This window comes from Urocampus carinirostris, chromosome 12, assembly GCF_059441175.1.
Source record: "Urocampus carinirostris isolate Australia breed hairy pipefish chromosome 12, RoL_Ucar_1.0, whole genome shotgun sequence".
Lineage (NCBI taxonomy): Eukaryota > Metazoa > Chordata > Actinopteri > Syngnathiformes > Syngnathidae > Urocampus > Urocampus carinirostris.
In genome coordinates, this window is record NC_142360.1 from 8,574,006 (window position 1) to 8,592,350 (window position 18,345).

The 18,345-nt window shown below is 38.4% G+C and overlaps 2 protein-coding genes across 2 annotated transcripts in view; one reads left to right on the top strand and one right to left on the bottom strand.

The window, feature by feature from the left end:
* Positions 1-18,345, bottom strand: part of gabra5 (gamma-aminobutyric acid type A receptor subunit alpha5) — a 52,172-nt gene that overhangs the window by 18,744 nt on the left and 15,083 nt on the right. The window contains exon 7 of the mRNA XM_088350473.1: positions 7,307-7,450. Within this exon, the coding sequence (XP_088206599.1) occupies positions 7,307-7,450 (144 nt within the window). The remainder of the gene's footprint in view (positions 1-7,306; positions 7,451-18,345) is intronic.
* gabrb3 (gamma-aminobutyric acid type A receptor subunit beta3) overlaps positions 1-18,345 on the top strand; it is a 66,634-nt gene that overhangs the window by 1,946 nt on the left and 46,343 nt on the right. The gene's annotated exons all lie outside the window — the stretch shown is intronic.

Sequence of the window (18,345 nt, forward strand, 5' to 3'; positions counted from 1 at the left end):
GTTTGACAACATTCCTGCACATTTATATAGCCAATTTATTGCCGTATGATTATTTAAAAAGGCTTATGTGCTAACATTTAACGGAGTCAGTATGCTAATATATAGCAAGGTTTCACATTGGGCCTTGATGTCAGAAATTATTTCTAAAAAGGTCTACATAAGACAAGTAGATTCATACTACTTGCTACTAGTACTCGGTTAGCACTACGCTTTGCATATTAGATTATACAGTGGTACCTCTCTATACGAGCACCTCGTAAGACGGAGAATCCAGGCCTCGCTCCGCATAAGACAGAAAATCAAGGTCACGAGCATTCCCAGAGGCTACCACTAAAGACCGCTCAATGCTCGAGATCGCTCACCGCCAGCATCAGCATTCCAGTTTGCGCATGCAAACTATCTATCTATCTATCTATCTATCTATCTATCTATCTATCTATCTATCTATCTATCTATCTATCTATCTATCTATCTATCTATCTATCTATCTATCTGTCTGTCTGTCTGTCTGTCTGTCTGTCTGTCTGTCTGTCTGTCTGTCTGTCTGTCTGTCTGTCTCTATCTCTTTACCCTAGTCATATCCCTCAAGAGGGATGACCAACAGCAAGACGAACACAAGCAAAAACAAAGAAAATTTAAAAAAAGGGAAAAAGCAGCAAAAAACACACACAAAAATCTTTGGACCATGGCCAACCCAAATGCACAAACAAGTTAAGCACCTCGGCACCTAAGTTGGTCATGCTTTCGTCCCTCCAGATGAAACGAGACACAAGAAATCGGCCATACCAACTCGGGTCAGAGTGACACAACACACTCTTCTGTTCAACAGCAGGCCCTGACAGCTTTCACTGGTTTACCCCTGCTACATCATACAGGTGCCCTGCCCATCCCTTAAAACGCGTCCAAACATCCCACTATCCTTTCACAACACCTCTCTACTAATTCCTATCACGTACAAGGGCTCTAGCTTTCCTTTATTTATACCTCTTTCTTCCAGTGCGTTCATAACACCATTCAAGTCAATCACGGTCTTCCTCTTGGTCTCCTTCCATTTTCTTCTGCTCTGTAGATCCTCTTCAACATTCGCTCCTCATCCACCCTCTCCATGTGTCCAAACCAACCGAGTACTCTCTTATCCACATGCTTGCCCAGTTCCACTACTACTCCAGTTCTGTATCTCATAATTTCATTTGTCAATCTATTCAATCTTGTCACTCCTAACATACTCCTCAAACACTTCATCTCAAAAACATTTAATTTTCTTCTCAAATCTGCGTTCAGGCTCCAGGTCTCTGCACCATACAACACAGTCAGCACAATCACTCTCATACAGTCCTCTCTACATCAACATGCAAACTACTAAAGGCAAAAAAAAAAAGTTTTTTGTGTACGCTCATCTAAAGTTAGAGTAACTTCAATTCTAAGAGTACAGTAAGTGCTTATGTATCATTAACAGTCCTCTTATCTCATACCTATCAACTTCAGCCAATTGCTCCCTGAATTCATGGTGCAATTCCCCTTATTAAGCAATAATAAATCTTATAAACAGATCACGGAACCTGTTTACTCACATCAAGATGGACTATGTAGAATACCACAACAATATTAGCAAACTAATATTATGTTGTCGTCTGATATCGGTGACCCTTCCTCAGCACCACACTTCACTACAGCGACTGCCTCCAAGTGCTCATAATAAACTCACATTTTATTTTGTTAATATCTTATTTATGTTATTACTTTATTTCTTGTGTCTACTATTTAAATGTGTTTTAAGTGATCAGGAATATGTGTTTTATAGCTGTTTAGGGCTTACTTGCATGCTTTCGGGAGGACAGGAACGGACCGATTAGTTTTAAAATATATCCAATCGGGAAAATTCGCTTGTTGCACGAGCAAGTTGAGTGACGAGCATTACCCTAGAGTGACTTAAGCTTACATGAAGAGGTACTGCTGTAGTTTTACATTGATTAGTTCTGCATATTTAAGGATGGGCATTTTGGAAAGCCCAACGCGATACTTGATGTTACACAAGAGTAAGGAGCAGATGCCACATTGGCTCTCACCCTTCTCCCCGACGTGGCACCGCCATTGCTGACGTCACTCGGTAAAAGCACAACGGACTGATGGGCACCGCGTGAGGATTAACCCTGCACACCCAATAGCCAGGACGGTGGATAAGTGTTTTTTCCCCCCTCCCCTTAAAAGGGGAGTTGAAGGGAGGGGAAGTGAGACAGCTGGCTGTGTGTGGGAGGACTTCCCAAATCCGTGTGATTCATTTGTCATTCCTGTCAGCCTTAATTTGAAAACATTTGCTTCTAAAAATGTCTGTAGTTCAGCAAAGGTTGCAGGATGGATTGAAACGACCATGCTAGGCTAACATTTAAAATAACTTTTTGAGAGAAAGCAACACCATATATTTTAAGACAAAATTCAACAAAAGCACCAAACCCACTCTGCAGACAAAAGCTAATTCTTCTGCACATTTCATTTCACTGTCATATTTGAAGATTTGATGAAATCTATAAAATAATAATCATGCCAGATCCTGTGTCCCATATCAATAAACATTTACTACTCATGATTTGTCTCCTTCCTGCAGTAACTTAAGAGTGTCGAGGCTCATTCTAACCATCATTTTTGTCCTAAACAATGGTTTCAAAAAACATGTGCGAGCAAAGTTCTTTAGTAAAGATGTCACAAAATATTGCAAAGGAGGGTATTAACCTATTAACCTTCAGTGAAGACGGCACTGGGTGAGAGAAGGAAAAAGTGTGCGCGCTGTGTGTATAGCTCAGCGCATTTGTACTGCTCACCCGATCAAATTGCTCATAGTGCTTTGATTGAGTTTTAGGGTGTTTACAGTTGGTTCTGTGGGTTTTCGTTTTAAGGTAAAACGATAAAACACATCCATGGAGATATTTTTAAGCTTTAAATGAGATAAAACATTGATATCCTATCAGGTAGGCATACAAAATTTAAATTTGGAATAATTGGGTTTACTTTTTAAATAAGAATTGATAAAATGCTAAAATAAAGGGACTAAAATGTTAAAGGAGATCACCAACATTTAAAGCTAGCCTGATCCACAAATTCCAACTAGTGAGACGCTAACATATTAGCATTATGTATGCTAACATTAGATAAGATGACAGACTTCCTGTCTATTGAAATTGCTATGATGGATTGATATGAATTAAACATCGTTTTATTGTTTTAGGTTCCATTTCAAAGAAGGATAAGATGCTAGCATTTAAATGCTAATTCCTTATTTGAAAAATAGAATAAAACGTACAGCCACAATGTGAAATATTTGACCACTAGATGGTACTGTGTTGTCTGGTGCGAGCGAGTGCCAGTGCCTCATAGCACAGCATGGCGGATTCCTGACGGACAAACATGACAGGGACCTTAGTGGGGATTCCACTGTGTAAAAGAAATACAAATTTAACGCCCCATTATTTAAAAAAAAATAAAAAATACCATTGGTATGATAGTTCATGTATTTTGGCCTATTATTCAAATTAATGTTTTGTTTTTTGTTTTTTACTAAATCATACCTGTCAACCTCCACGGCTCCATACCCTTTCAAAATGTTGTATTTTCCCTTACAAAATACAAAATAATCTTACGCCATATTTTTTTAAAAAACGTGTTTATTTATGTAGTTTAACATGTTATATTGTACATGTGTTTCGTTTTATCATATATATTGTGAATTAACATTTTTTTGTGAGATCCTGAGTTGCTCGACGTGAATGATGTTTATTATAAAAGAAAAGTTCAAAAATTAAGTAGCTTGGAGGTTCACTGTGGAAGGAAAAAATACATGCAAATATAATTAAGTAGAATGATACATTTTCTTATTCAAATTATGAATTCATTTTTTGCATTAAATTATTGTTGGTAATATACTGATTAAAGGGATTATCACAAACCTGTCTTTTTCATTTTCTCCTTTTATATTTCCTTTTTTTCTTAACTTCTTTATACAACATAATAATTCGTAATATAATGCATCAAAGCAAGTGAGCCGTTTGAGAGCTGGCTCTCTTTAATGAGATGAGCCGAAAAAGCCAGTTCTCTAAAAAGAGACGGACTTCCTTTCACTACATCAAACCGCTCAGTTCGTTTGCAACGAAAAAAACCAGAGTAGAGGCTTCCGCGGCGAACTCGTTTGACTTGATTGATTTGCCGTTTCATGATAATCGATGTATACCGGATGGTACCCATAATTGACAAATTTGCGTTTTTCTGTACAGATTTTCTCGTACGTCGTACACGTCTTAAAATGCGTAATAAACGTACTTTTTAAAAACGTACAGGTTGACAGGTATGCTAAATGAAGGGTTTTGGAGCACTAAGAGCCTCTAAGTATTGCATATGTCCCTTTCAAAACTTGTCTGAACTTAGCTTAGCTGAAGTTAGCGTAGTTCAAAAGCTAATATTAATTTCATTCTCTTTCCCATAATGCTATGGGGAAATTTGTCTCTACCTTGTTTTGTGGAATACATTTTTATTGATATTTTCGTACCACATTACACATTACATTTGAAACAGTGACGTGCCGTCGGGATTTCGGAGATACACGATTAACTTCAAATTTTGGGGGATTTTCCTTTTCAAAATTGCTGACTTTTCACATGATATTATGAATATTTTCAATGCAATTAGTATTTAACATATTAATGTGCCTAGCATCTGTAGATGCAGAGTGAGGCGCGCAGTTCTCTTGCATCATGGCAGAGGGCGATAGTAAGACCAAGGATTCTGATGTGGTGCACACCTCAACCCCAAACAATAGAATTAGTAATAGTATTAGCAAACTAACAGAAAGTCAAGATATCCAATCATTTCTTCCTGCTGCGTGGCATTTTTTTAATGCTTTTATTCAAAAGGGGGAGTGCATAGACTCAATTTATAAATTAAGGTAAGATAATACAATGTAATTTTCTATGCCACAGTTTATAAATTGTTATTCTTATTGTGCATGTGACTGATTTGAACCACTTTGAAGTACAACGAAATATTTTAATTTGTCATCAACTAAACTTGTAAGAAAATTTTGGGACGCTTTACTACCATCTGTACTAAGGCACAATTTATGGTTTGAATGTTACCAGTTGCTGAGCGACAAGCATGCTAAGTGTACATTTCATATATCGTGCGAACCTCTGTGACTGCCATTGACGACAACAGATGTAAAAATTCTACCGTATTTTCCGGACAATAAGTCGTACCCCCCAAAAAAAACTAATTTGACATAAATTTAAACGTGCGACTTATTGTAAATGTGTCACCATGTTTATGCAATCAATTACTTTTATCGCTGACCAAAAATAATTCGAGATGGTGGCAATGAAGATCGAACTGGAGAGCAATGGTAACAGCACCAATTCCTACCCGCTAGTGACATGTAGGGAACAGGAAACAAACCGAAATTGCGGCATTGAGTTGTCCAGTGCCCAGCCACTAGGCCCCTAAGAATACAGATGACACATAAGAAGGCATGAAGTCTTCTCTCACTATCACACTATTTTTAGCCAAAGTAACAGAAATGCTAGTGTAGAGAGAATGCTGTTTCACTTTTTCTCAGCTCAAACTAAGCATTGTAAGTGGCAAACGTTTTGATAAATGTAGCCAGGTGTGCATTTTTCAAGATGACTGAATTACTTCCCTCAATGCACTTATCATCATTCAGTACAGAATCTCGTGCGCTTCACAAAGACTTTGCAAGTTGGCTGTACCGATTTAATGTCTGTCAACATTCTCTCAGCCCGGCCTAATAAAAACATCATTTAATTTGGCACGTGACATAAATAGTGTGATGATGTGATAAGACCTAATGCATTTTCATGTGTCGTTTGTACCCCTAGGGGTCTGGTGGTTGGAGTCTCGCTATCTGGGTTCGATTCCAGTTGCTTTCAAAGTTTTGCAATTGTATGCAACTGATAGGTGATATACAAACGCTGCCCTACTTAGAAATGAGATTCCGGATGATCGTGCGTAAGTTGAATTTGTTCGTAAGTTGATTCAGTGCTAAATTTTGTATGGAATATATGTTTATGGTTTATATAAGTTAGTTTAAGGCTTGTATAAGTAACTTGTATTGTTTTGTACTAAAATACAAAGATTTCATAAAATAATATGCTCTATAAAGATAAATAAAGTTAAGTTCAACTCACTTTTGGAAGATGAGCTTCAAGAGTTAGGCTATTTCCTCCTCCGTGGTAGAAAGTGGCCGAAAAAAGCATCCCATCAAGCTTTCTTATTCCATTTTCATTTCAAAAGAAACGGCTCGCCTCTTCTTTACACTTTACACCAACCATATTGAATGGACGCACAAGATATTAAACAATAAAAATGTCAACATTCTTAGCGCTGGAGATACAGTATAGAATGTTGACACATGAACTAGAAAGAGGAAGCAGATTTTTTTTCTTCTGGGTAGATGCTGGGTGACCTCTCACAGCGGCGAAAAGAAGCACTACAGTAATGTCCTCTACTTGGAAAAAGGTGAACACAACACAAAATCTAACTTACAGCAATGTCCAAGTATTTTTCCATATCCCGAAAAAAATGTTCGTGTCTACCGTTTTTCGTAACTCGAATGGTCGGAATTAAGGGAGCGTGTGTATTCTGACTGATCAGTCAATGCGCAAAAACGCTGCTTAATGTTTATTTGTGCAACCCTACCACTTGCAGTAGTTTGATTCCAAAAATCTTATAGTTTGGTGCGCCGATATAGATTTTATATCTAGATGGTAGGGCGCCCGCTTTGAGACTGGGAGGTCGCTGGTTCGCGCCTCGGCCGAGTCATACCTAAGACTTATAACATTGGTAAAATGGCGGCGCCCTCTGTTGGCTGCGGCTGCTCAGTAGCCTTGATGGTAGGGCGCCCGCTTTGAGACTGGGAGGTCGCTGGTTCGCGCCTCGGCCGAGTCATACCTAAGACTTATAACATTGGTAAAATGGCGGCGCCCTCTGTTGGCTGCGGCTGCATCGGCTCGCTACAACGGGTCAGGTGTATCGACATTTCGTTCTTACAAAGAATGACAATACAAAGGAAATTATTATTATATATATACATATATATATATATATATATATATATATATATATATATATATATATATATATATATATATATATATATATATTTTATAAACACTATTTTTGGTGGGTGCACCCTGTAATCCAGTGCGCCTTACAGTGCAGAAAATTTGACAAGTTGCTGTTTAAGGCGATTTTTGCAGAACATTTTGAAACGATCTGGAAACAATTTGTTAGAGAAGCACGTGCTTACCTCTGCTCGTGGAGATATCCTCAGTCCCGGCTGTCTGACCGATAAGGTGGTACTGGTTGAGCCTGGATCCTTCTTCGCCCACTACCACGGACTTGGCCGCCCCTTTATCCCAAGTGTAGACCACTTCCGATACGGGATAAGCATCTAAGGGACAAATTTCACCCATGTCAATTCAGGACACCTGACTCACTGCCAAGCTGATGTAGTAAAATTGTAAATCGGCGCTTAGAAAGGGAGAGTGAGACAGATTTGGCTGGGCAAACGCTTTCATAATGGACAATAAACGTTGCTTTAAAAAAAGTGTTTACTAAAGTAGAATAAGTTCACAACAGTCATTTTATTTTGAAAATAATTGTTCTAAATATTCACAGAAAGCTCCAAAAAAATATGTAGTACTTCTTATGATGTTGCCAACAATATATCAGACCTGCATTTTGTGGATTACAGACTCAAGCAAATTCCAGTTGACGTGACTTTTCTATTCAATTTGTGCTCTTCAAACCTTCGCCGGCAATCGCAACAGTGACATGTATTTAAAGTTAATCTTCGTGTCCTCATGCTCGACAGGACAAGCCTGGTTCTTTGCAGCCACCTGCGCCGAGTACAAATCACATCACTAGCTGGAGGTCATTCAGACCCGCTTGCTAACAATCGAAAACAACAACAAAACAACAAAAAAGTACAGAAGAAGCCCAGTGCAGATTATAAGTCGTGGGGGGGACCTGAAAAATTGCAAGAAAATGACCACCTTAGGACTAAGGACACGTTTTACTCATGGATTTTTAAAAGGATTTCATTACACTGCTACATGAAATCTGTTAAAGGGACAGTGAGTAGTATTTAGCACCCATCCCAGCTGTCCTCGGGCAGTGGGCAGGGGACACAGAGACAGACAACCATTCGCTCATTCACACCTAGGGACAATTCGGACCAGCCAATTAACCTGACAGGCATGTTTTTTGGAATGTGGGAGGAAACCGGCGTGCCCGGGGGAAGGAGACCCACACAAGCACGGGGAGAACATGCAAACCCCACACAGGAAGATTCAATCTCATGACCTCAGAACTGTGCCGCACACGTGCTTACCACTGCGCCGCCGTGCTGCCCTATTTAGCACTCTATTGTTAAAAAAAAAACATCCACTACAATCATATTTATTTTACATATCATGAGCCTCACCAAAAGGCAGCTGACATATTTGTCCTCCATTTTGCGGCTAGGAGTACCCCAAATGATCAAAATGCATTTGTACACTTTGAGTCTCCGGAGTTTGTCTTTTTACCACAGTTCAGTTGCACTACACCATACGGCGACATTTAGTGGTCAAATAAGACACACTGTCCCTTTAAGGTTAGGAAGCAGACAGATATCTTTCAAGAAAATGGGTGCCATCATCCAAAACTAGAATCCATTCCTCATTCAACTGCCATACAATTGTAAGATTCCTGTTTTTAAAAATTTGGGGCTCATTGAGTGGATCTTTACAGAAGTAGTTAAAATAATCTCATCTCATTAGCCGTACCGCTTATCCTCATTAGGGTCGCGGGGGGGCTGGAGCCCATCCCAGCCATCTCCGGGCAGTGGGCAGGGGACACCCTGAACTGGTTGCCAGCCAATCGCAGGGCACACAGGGAAAGACAACTCACTCGCTCATTCCCACCAAGGGACAATTTGGACCGGCCAATTCACCTGAAATGCATGTTTTTGGAATGTGGGAGGAAACCGGAGTGCCCGGAGGAAACCCACGCAAGCACGGGGAGAACATACAAACTCCGCACAGGAAGTCTGGAGCTGGATTTGAACCCACGCAGGAGGTTCCCAAGACATGAACTGTGCCGCACATGTGCTAACCACTGCGCCGCCGTGCTGCCGGTAGTTAAAATAATACATTGTAAATTGCCTCTCCTCATTGTTATCCCAACAAGTATGTGTTTTTAATGTTTGGACCATTTAACTGTTGACTGCAAACTTTCGGGAAAAAAAAAAAAAGCTTTTATTATGTACTTGCATATACAGACGCTCCCCTACTTACTAACATTTGACTTGGGAAAAACGGTAAATAAGAAAAAAATTTGGGTATGTTGAAAAATATCCGGACATTGCTGTAAGTTCGATTTTATATTGAGTGCACCTTTTTCCGAGTGCAGGACATTACTGTAGTGCTTCTTTCCGTCGTGTGTGGTGTCGCTGTGGGAGGTCATCCAGCATCCATCCCGAAGAAGAAATCCGATTCCTCTTCCCTGTTTGTTAACATTCTATACTGTATCTCCAGTGCGCTAAGAACTTTGACTATTTTATTGTTTAATATCTCGTGTAACCATTCAATATGGTTGGTGTAAAGTGTAATGAAGAGGCGAGCCGATTCATTTGGAACGAAAGTGGAATACGAAAGCTTGATGCGGTTGAGAAAATGGTCGGATGACTTTTTTTTGGCCACTTTCTACCACGCAGGAGGAAGTCGCCTAACTCTTGAAGCTCATCTTCTGAAAGTATGTTAAACTTAACTTTATTCATCTTTATAAAGCATATTATTTTATGAAATGTTTCTTTTTTTAGTACACAACAATATGGGTTACTTATACAAGCCTTAAACATATTTATAAAAACCTTAAACATACAAAATATAGCACTGAAGCATCTTACGAACAAATTCAACTTCATTCGTAAGTAGGGCAGCGTCTGTAAGCCTACATCGCATGTTAGGCGACCCCTTAAAACTGGTTTAAAATAGCCATATGCTAAAATAAATATGAGCATAAAACTGTAAGGAAACGTGTACCTAAACAACAATACTTATTTAAATGTGTATTAAAATAATAGTTAAAAAAATTGTTTAAAGTGCATATAAACCGACCCCTGGATTTTAGTATTGTATTTTATCGTTCTAAATCTGGCTTATATGATATATATTTTGAATTAACTTTAGTGAATGTCACGCGAAAATAGGACGGTAAACCACGAACGGCCCCAATGCTGCAGTTTGTGCACTTCACTGTTGACCAAACTCCAATAATTGTCCTGTTGATGTGTTGTTAAAACTGTAATAAAGAGAAAATTCAGTGGAGGAAAATGGTTGTGAAGTTCTTTTCTGTGGATTTTGTTCTTCTAGAGTCTAAAAATAGTCAGGCACGCACAATTTGACGTGGCTCGCAATCAGCTGTCCGCTTCCGGGAGTGTGACCAAACATTGCACTGTGAGCTGAGGATGAAGGGATGTCATGCCAGGGCAGAGATTTCAGCAAAGAGGAAATTATGTCAAACCCTTTTTTCTCTTTTCCCCTTATGCGTAACGTAGCACAATCATACGCCCAGTAAATGAAAAAATAAGTCATTTAAGAGATTTTTTGCTTTTACTAATATCGAGTTGTCACTCAAGACCTAAAATACAGACGCTACCCAACCTACGAAGGAGTTAGGTTCCGGACGATCGTTCGTAAGTTGAATTTGTTCGTAAGTTGCTTCAGTGCTATATTTTGTATGTTTAAGGTTTATATACATATGTTTAAGGCTTGTATAAGTGACCTGTATTTTTTTGTGTTAAAAAACAAACATTTCATAAAATGATACGCTCTATAAAGTGAGGTTTAACTTACGCCAAGAGGCCCTCCTGCGTAATAAAAAGTGGCCGAAAAAAAGCATCCCGACCAATTTTCTCAACTGCATTAATCTTTCTTATTCCACTTTCGTTTCAAAAGAAATGGATCGCGTCTTCTTTACACTTAAAACCAACCATATTGAATGGATACACGAGATATTAAACAATGAAATGTCGAAGTTCTTAGTGCGCTGGAGATACAGTATAGAATGTTTACACACGAACTAGGAAGAGGAAGCGTATTTCTTTTTCGGGGTGGATGCTGGGTGACCTCTCACAGCGCAGCGCGGCGGAAAGAAGCATTACAGTACTGTCCTTTACTCGGAAAAAGGTGCACACAATACAAAATCTAACTTACAGCAATGTCTGCACATTTTTGACATCCCGAAAGAAATGTTCATATCTACCGTTTTGTGTAAGTCGAATGGTCATAAGTAGGGGAGCGTCTGTAGTACCAAAAAGTGATTTATGCAGGGCAATGGTGCTTGAAGGAGGCAAGTGAACGAGGGAGCGATAGTGAAGGAAATAATCTCGCATAACTTCTAAAAGAAAGATTAATCGAGTGTGTCTCAACCAGTGTGCCGGAGGCTTGTCTTGTGTGCCACAGGATATTGGCCAATTGTATCTTTGCACTAGAAAAACAAAAAACATGTTCAGAACCTTGGTATTCAGCAGCCGAATAACTGTTACATTCATCCGAATCAGTAGATGGCGACAGATAACCATTTTTTTTAACTACTTATCTGATCATGAGGTAGCACAGTACTTTTAACAACTTACTTTGCTAGATGAAGTTAATTAAGACTGCAATACTAGCAAATTAAATCGAATAAGTTAGATATATTGCACATCTTGTTTTACAAAATCTTTTTTTTTAAAGACTTTACTATGAAATTCAACAACAACAAAACCTAGAAAGTTAGAATGTAGTAAAAAGAAAAAATGTTCAACTAGCAATTTGTTATTATCATATGCATTTTCATTTATGGAAAAACAAGATTAAAATGTAATAAAACAGTGACCACAAAAGATTAATAAAAATAAAATCCCGTAATACTCTCAATTCAGGCAACATAAGTTGTGCTTTAAAAAAACAACAACATTAAACTGGTGCGAGGAATTAATTTTTGAACATTCTCAATAGATGGTGTGCCTCGAGATTTTTTAATGAAAAAAAGCTTGTCTTGGAAACACTGGATTTATGCATCATTATTTATTTGATTCATCATCAAAATGATCATATTCACACTTTGTTTTACAAAAACCTCAAAAGTTGACTTTAATCATCCATTAAATCTAATATTAAACTATTCTTCTGCCCCCCTAAAAATAAGAATACATTCCTAAATGAGATTAGGAATAGATTAAAAGGACAGTGTGTATAATTTGGCACCTCCTAGTGTTAAAAAACCCTAATTCAGTAGGAAAAAACAATATTGATTTTAATAATAAGCAAAAATACAACGACTGTCAGAAAACATGTATTTTTTAAAACACTCGTAGGTCAAGAAATTTGAATTTATTTAACATATCATGAGCCTCATCTAGAAGAAGCTGACATAATTGTCTTACATCTTGCTGCTACGAGTGCTCAAAAACCTTACGAAAAGCTGGGCAAAAAACTTAAAGAAAATGGTGCAGTTGGCACTGAGTTAGTCCATTGTCGAGTAGTAAATGTATGTGGTCAGAAATGTTTTTTTTTTCCTTTTTGCGAAAACAGGAGTCCTGTTTGTACTGCTAAAACCAATCGTAGCACATAACCCCGTTACTAAATCTATGTGTGTGTGTGTGTGTTTGTGTGGTACTCGGTGGTCCAATCTACAAGCACTAATCCCACAACTGTGGTGTCAGAAGTCTTCACAGATTGTCTTCAATATCCCCAGATTGACATCAGCCCCGCCAGGATTAGCGTTAGTATGCGAGCACCCGCGACGACATACTAGCGCATCTTGTAAACGCTCTCGTCCTTTGTCTGTTTTAGTTTGTTGGAGGGTTTCGTTAAATCCGCTAGCTGCTGCTAACATTTAGCAAGATGGGAATCAAAGTGAAGGGAGTGCTGAGGATTAGCCTGGATTAATCAGGTGCTGCACTATGTTGGAAGAAAAAGGATCAAATATCAATGTTGTGGCTGTCGGTACAAATCAACGTTTTTTTTCTTCACAATAAAGGCTAGAAACTGATACTGTTTATTCGTTGTTTTGTGCTCAAGACAAAACCATGCCTCAGTCTTTGTCAACTAGTGGGTCGGGACCTAAAAGTGGGTCGCGGGCCTTGGCCTTGGCAAAAAAATGCTGAGAAGAACACAAAACAGAGAAGTGATTAGATTCCTTAGGAGTAGTTGGTGTTAACGCCCTGCTCGAGCTCTTTTTCTTAATCATTTCTGTTCCAATTCTGTTTGAGAGGGCCCTTATCTCATTCTTTTGTGGTTTTGTCGGTTTTATTTCCATTTTCTGCCAGTAATAATGGGTCCCAAGAAAGTTGGTGATAAGGGCAAGGAAAAGTGGAAAACAGTGACAACAATGATCGAGTGAAAAAAAAAAGGATTGCGATATACAAAAATGATTTACGAGTGTCTGCCATTGAAGTGCTGCTTAAAGGTACTGTAAATTGTGTAAAAAGGCTAATATATTAAACTATTTATCAGATATAATAATTATTATTAACTACATAATTGAATAGCTATCGATGTTTAGGTACATGCTTCATTAATATTTTGAATATCTTTTAGTATGCGCCGATTTTAAGCAGTTTTAGGGGCTGGTTAATATGAGGTGTACGCCTATTTTCAAGAATGAACAGTACAATGTGTTGATATTTTCTGATCTTTTTTTTGTTAAAAAAGGGTGATTACAATTTAATAGATCAGCTTTAAACTGAATAATCCTTTGATAGATTTGAGGAGCTGATTGTTTTTTTTTCTTGATTTGGGTCGCAGTTTGTCACAAGGGTGGAATGGTTGGCCCTGAAGTCAGACCAGATAAGAATAAGTGCCGTAAATCATGATATTGATACAATCTGTTGGCTAAAGGTATGTTGGAGTGAGGAGAGGAGCTTTTGTCAAACTGCCTATTTTATATGATGCAGAGATTGGTAAAAAATAAATTTTCACCACAAGATGGTAGTATTCAATCTCTCAAATGGAAAGCTACGACTACAAAACAGCATGCCAGTTTATCACCAGTAAAATTGAAACGTTATTGTTTTACCATAAAAGGAACTGATTAATAGTTCTTGTTTAATCGAAAAAAGGACGGTTTAGACTACTAAGGGGCCAAAAAGGATCAGCATAAACAACGCTAATTTGCACTTGCCATGCTGTTTTTTGATTTTATAACAAATAGCTTATTATTCTTTGAATCTCAGTTGTTGGTGCAAAAGGAGTGTTTTGGCAAAACGTATTCATCTTTTAATTCAATTTAATTAGGAACAGCGATGTTAAGATTCTGGCAAAATTGTGATATGGCAATCGTAAGCTGTCATTGTGATACCACACAATATTAAAAGCAACTAAACCACTGAAAAAGCTTTTGTAGTTTTAAAATCCAAGCACCCTCTGGTGGTTAGTTTAGGACTACAGTACAATTTGATTTAGTCCTGTTTTGTCACTCCAGTGGTTAAAACTCCAATCAGTCAATCCGACCAGCTTTATTTTATTAATTAAAGAGACAGTGTGCATTATTTTGCCAGTAGATCTCGCCAGTAGATGACCACAAACTACCGAGGCTCAAAGTGACCAAACTGCATCATTTTTTTAAAGTATCGTTATCACTATAGCTCTACTAGGGTAGAAAATAAACTTTCTCTTGAGAATGATAAAACACAGTGCTAATGTCAGATGAGCAAAAGGATTAACTTCATTACTGTAATTTTCGTACTATAAAACGCACTGGATTATAAGGTGCACCCCCAAAATAGGCTTGTGTGATATTTGCTCATATACTAGGCACACTGGACTATAAGGCACATGGAATTCAAACTACAATAAGAGTTAGGGGTTGGATAAAAAATACATTTCATTTAAAATACAATTATGACATCTGGTTTCACCACTAAAATTAATTAATTCATTCATAACTTTGAACTGTTTTTTTTTTCTTCTGTAGTGGTTACTATGCTCACTCCAAAGTATCCTGTTTTTCGCCAGCTAGACAGCTAGTGAACGACGTGCAACAATAAAAAGGATTCACAACCATTATTTGAAAGTCGGCGTCTGTGTTGCCGTCAAAGTTCCGTGTTTTTCCTTTCTTTTCCTTTTCCCAATGAAAAACTAACACGTTAACCAAAAGACGACTTTTCAAGACCACTCAATGTGTTTATCAAAGGCAAAACAGTGACTTATCCTCAGTGGGATCGCGGGGATGCTGGAGCCCATCCCAGTTGTCTTTGGGCAGTGGGCAGGGGACACCTTGAACTGGTTGCCAGCCAGTCACAGGGCACACAGAGACAAACAACTCACTCGCTCATTCACACAGAGAGACAATTTGGACTGGCCAATTAACCTGACATGCATGTTTTTGGAATGAGGGAAGAAACTTGAATGCCTGGAAGAAACCCATGCAAGCACGCGGAGAACATGCAAACTCCACACAGGAAGGTTTGATCTCATGACCTCAGAACTGTGCCGGGTATACACTAACCACTCACCCACCGTGCCACTTGCGTGTGCATTCTGATTTTAGATATCTGATCTGGATCCGAACAATACATGTGTAACTATTTCAAAACAAATCCCTCACCATCAATGTTCCTTCTAAGCTGCGCGTGTGCGCAATCGCGCACTGCCTGCACATTCTCAGCGCACAAGAAAATCTATCCAGCGCAATGTTCCCTCTAAGCTGCATGTGTGAGCAATTGAGCACTACCCAGAGCTTTTCCGTGCACAGGAAAATCTAGCCAGCTCACAAAAATCAGGGCTCGAAATTGCTAATTAAGAAGCGAATTAAGTCAAAGTTACAGTGCATGGAGGTAAAAATACAAGGGTTCCCCTGACGTTGTGTTCTAAATGCGGTATTTGGAAGTGAAGGTCGATGTAGAACGAAGTTGAGTAAAGTCAGTAGAATTTTTCGAGAACCGGCTTCTTCGACTCGGCTCACTTAAAAGAACCGGCTCTTTCGGGTCCCAAATGGCTCTTCAGGTTGTTTTTGCTACTTTAATCCCTACACAACCAAATATTATGTAAAATTGTGCACAAAATGACTTAAAGGAAGGGGGGAAATAGAAAAAAAAAATACCAAAATGAAAAAGAAGTGAAAAGCTGAGAAGAAAAAGAAACAAAAGGAAGAGAAAAAGAAGGAAAAATTCAGAAAAAAGCCAGAAAAAAAGAAAAGAAAGAAACAAAGGAAAAAAGTAAATAGAGAACAAAAAGAAAAAAGTAACAGCTAGGAAAAAATAAACTCAATGAGACTTTTTTAAAGGAATTTAAAAAAAAATAGGAAAACACAGGGAAAAAGAAGAAAAAGTTTGTGTTGCATTCAAATAATTTCCAATTATACCAAGTCAATCTTGTTGCCAACATTGTACTTCCACTAAAAAATGTGATTAAATACAGTTCTGTATCGTGCAACCGACTAAATAAGCCCCCCCAAAATGTTAGTATTATGCGACAAAAGATACCAGGAAAAAAAAGAAATGGAAATTTTGTGAAAGAATTGTTGTAAGAACAAATGACGTTTGTAGGCCGTACAACCTTTGCAATAATACATTCGTCAATTCAATCAAAAGTGAAAAATAATTTTGCATTGCCGGAAACTCAGCAAAATGTAACTTGATGTCAAGTTTGGACATGTTTGATAATGGATTAGTTGCCACACTTGGGATTGCTGTTGCTCACTGTTGTTTCAAGCGTTGCTCACCGACTTTGTGTGAACGCTCAGACCCGTGGAAAATTAGAGGGAACATTGCTCACCATATAGTACAGTATAAGCGCAGGCCCAAGCCTTCCAGGGCCGATCAAAAAGACGGGAGCCTAAACAGTAGTTTCAAACCCTAACTCCAGCCCCAACTTTTCTTCAGAATACTAAAATTGGTTTAAAACCCTAACTCACAGACCAAACCTTACTTCAGAATACTTAAATTGGTCTAAAACCCTAACTCGCAGACCAAACCCTAGCCCCTGACATTATACCTAACCCTGGGTGTAACTCTTGCCCTAACCCTGTTTTAAACCATAACCCTATTTGTCAACCCATTTCGGAACCCTACATTCAGTTTAGAACCCCAATATGAAGCTCAAACTCTAGTTCCTAACAATACAAGACCTACACCTAACTCCAGCTCAGTGTTTCTCATCTGGTCAGACTTTAAGACCCGTCATCTCACCCTAATGACAAGCTGAAACGCAAATCAAGAAAACAAAAATCCACTTCTTAAATTTCTCGATTGAAAGGGTTGTGCATTATAAAGCAGAGATGTTAAAATAGATTAAAATTGTTTTGAAAAACAAAAAGACCAGCAAAAACAAAACTCCTTCAAGTACTGCATAGGTTCCTCATAAGCCTACATCGCAAATAATCAACCTCCTAAAACTGCTTTAAAAGACCCACGTACTTAAAGTAACTCTTAGCCCCAATTAGTAATAGTACCTAAACAATGATAACTATGTATTTATGCAGATATTAAAGATGAATATACAGGTAAAGGGGCTAAAAATGCAACATTTTGAAACCATTTACTGTACCTTTTGGAAGAACTTCAATGGCAGAAACTCGTACATCATTTTTGTATTTGGCAATCATTTGGTCACTGTTTTCCACTTTTCCTTCCCCTTATCACTAACTTTTTAACGCTTCTTCATCTTGCCCGTGCATTTATCAAGACATACAATTTTTAGATTGCAAATAATAGTAGTGGATGTAATTATGAGACAAATCTTTCCCCATATAGGTCTTCGGAAGCCACCAGAGAGCAGTGTTGGTGTCATTTTTAATCAGACGCAGCATTAATTTCACGTATTTACAAGTATTTTTAAGGTTTATTGTTCTATATTCTTTATCAATTATCCATTATCCGTTATCGGTCAAATCATAATACGCTACAAAGCCAAGGGGCCGAGACACTTGCTCCCAGCCAAGAGGCCGAGTCAAGGCCCTAGCCACAGAGCCATGCAGCGATCAATGCGACTCCTGCCGAAACAGTTAAGGCGAAAGATTTATTCGGAATGAATAGAAACAAGCACTTCACCCAAAGATTAAGCACTTTTCAACCCTTAAAAACAAAATATTTAAAATGAAGCATTTTCAAGGATTTCAAGCACCGTACGAACCCGGTTTCTTCCTTTTGGCGTTATTTTGCCAAGGCAAAAGCCCGCGACCCAAAGAAAACGGGTTCACAACCCACTTCTGGGTCCCGACCTACCAGTCTGGAAACAGTTATAGTTGTCGCCCCAACTCTATTTTAGAACACTAAATTCAGTTTAATACCCTAAAAGGAGCCAATCATATTTTGGA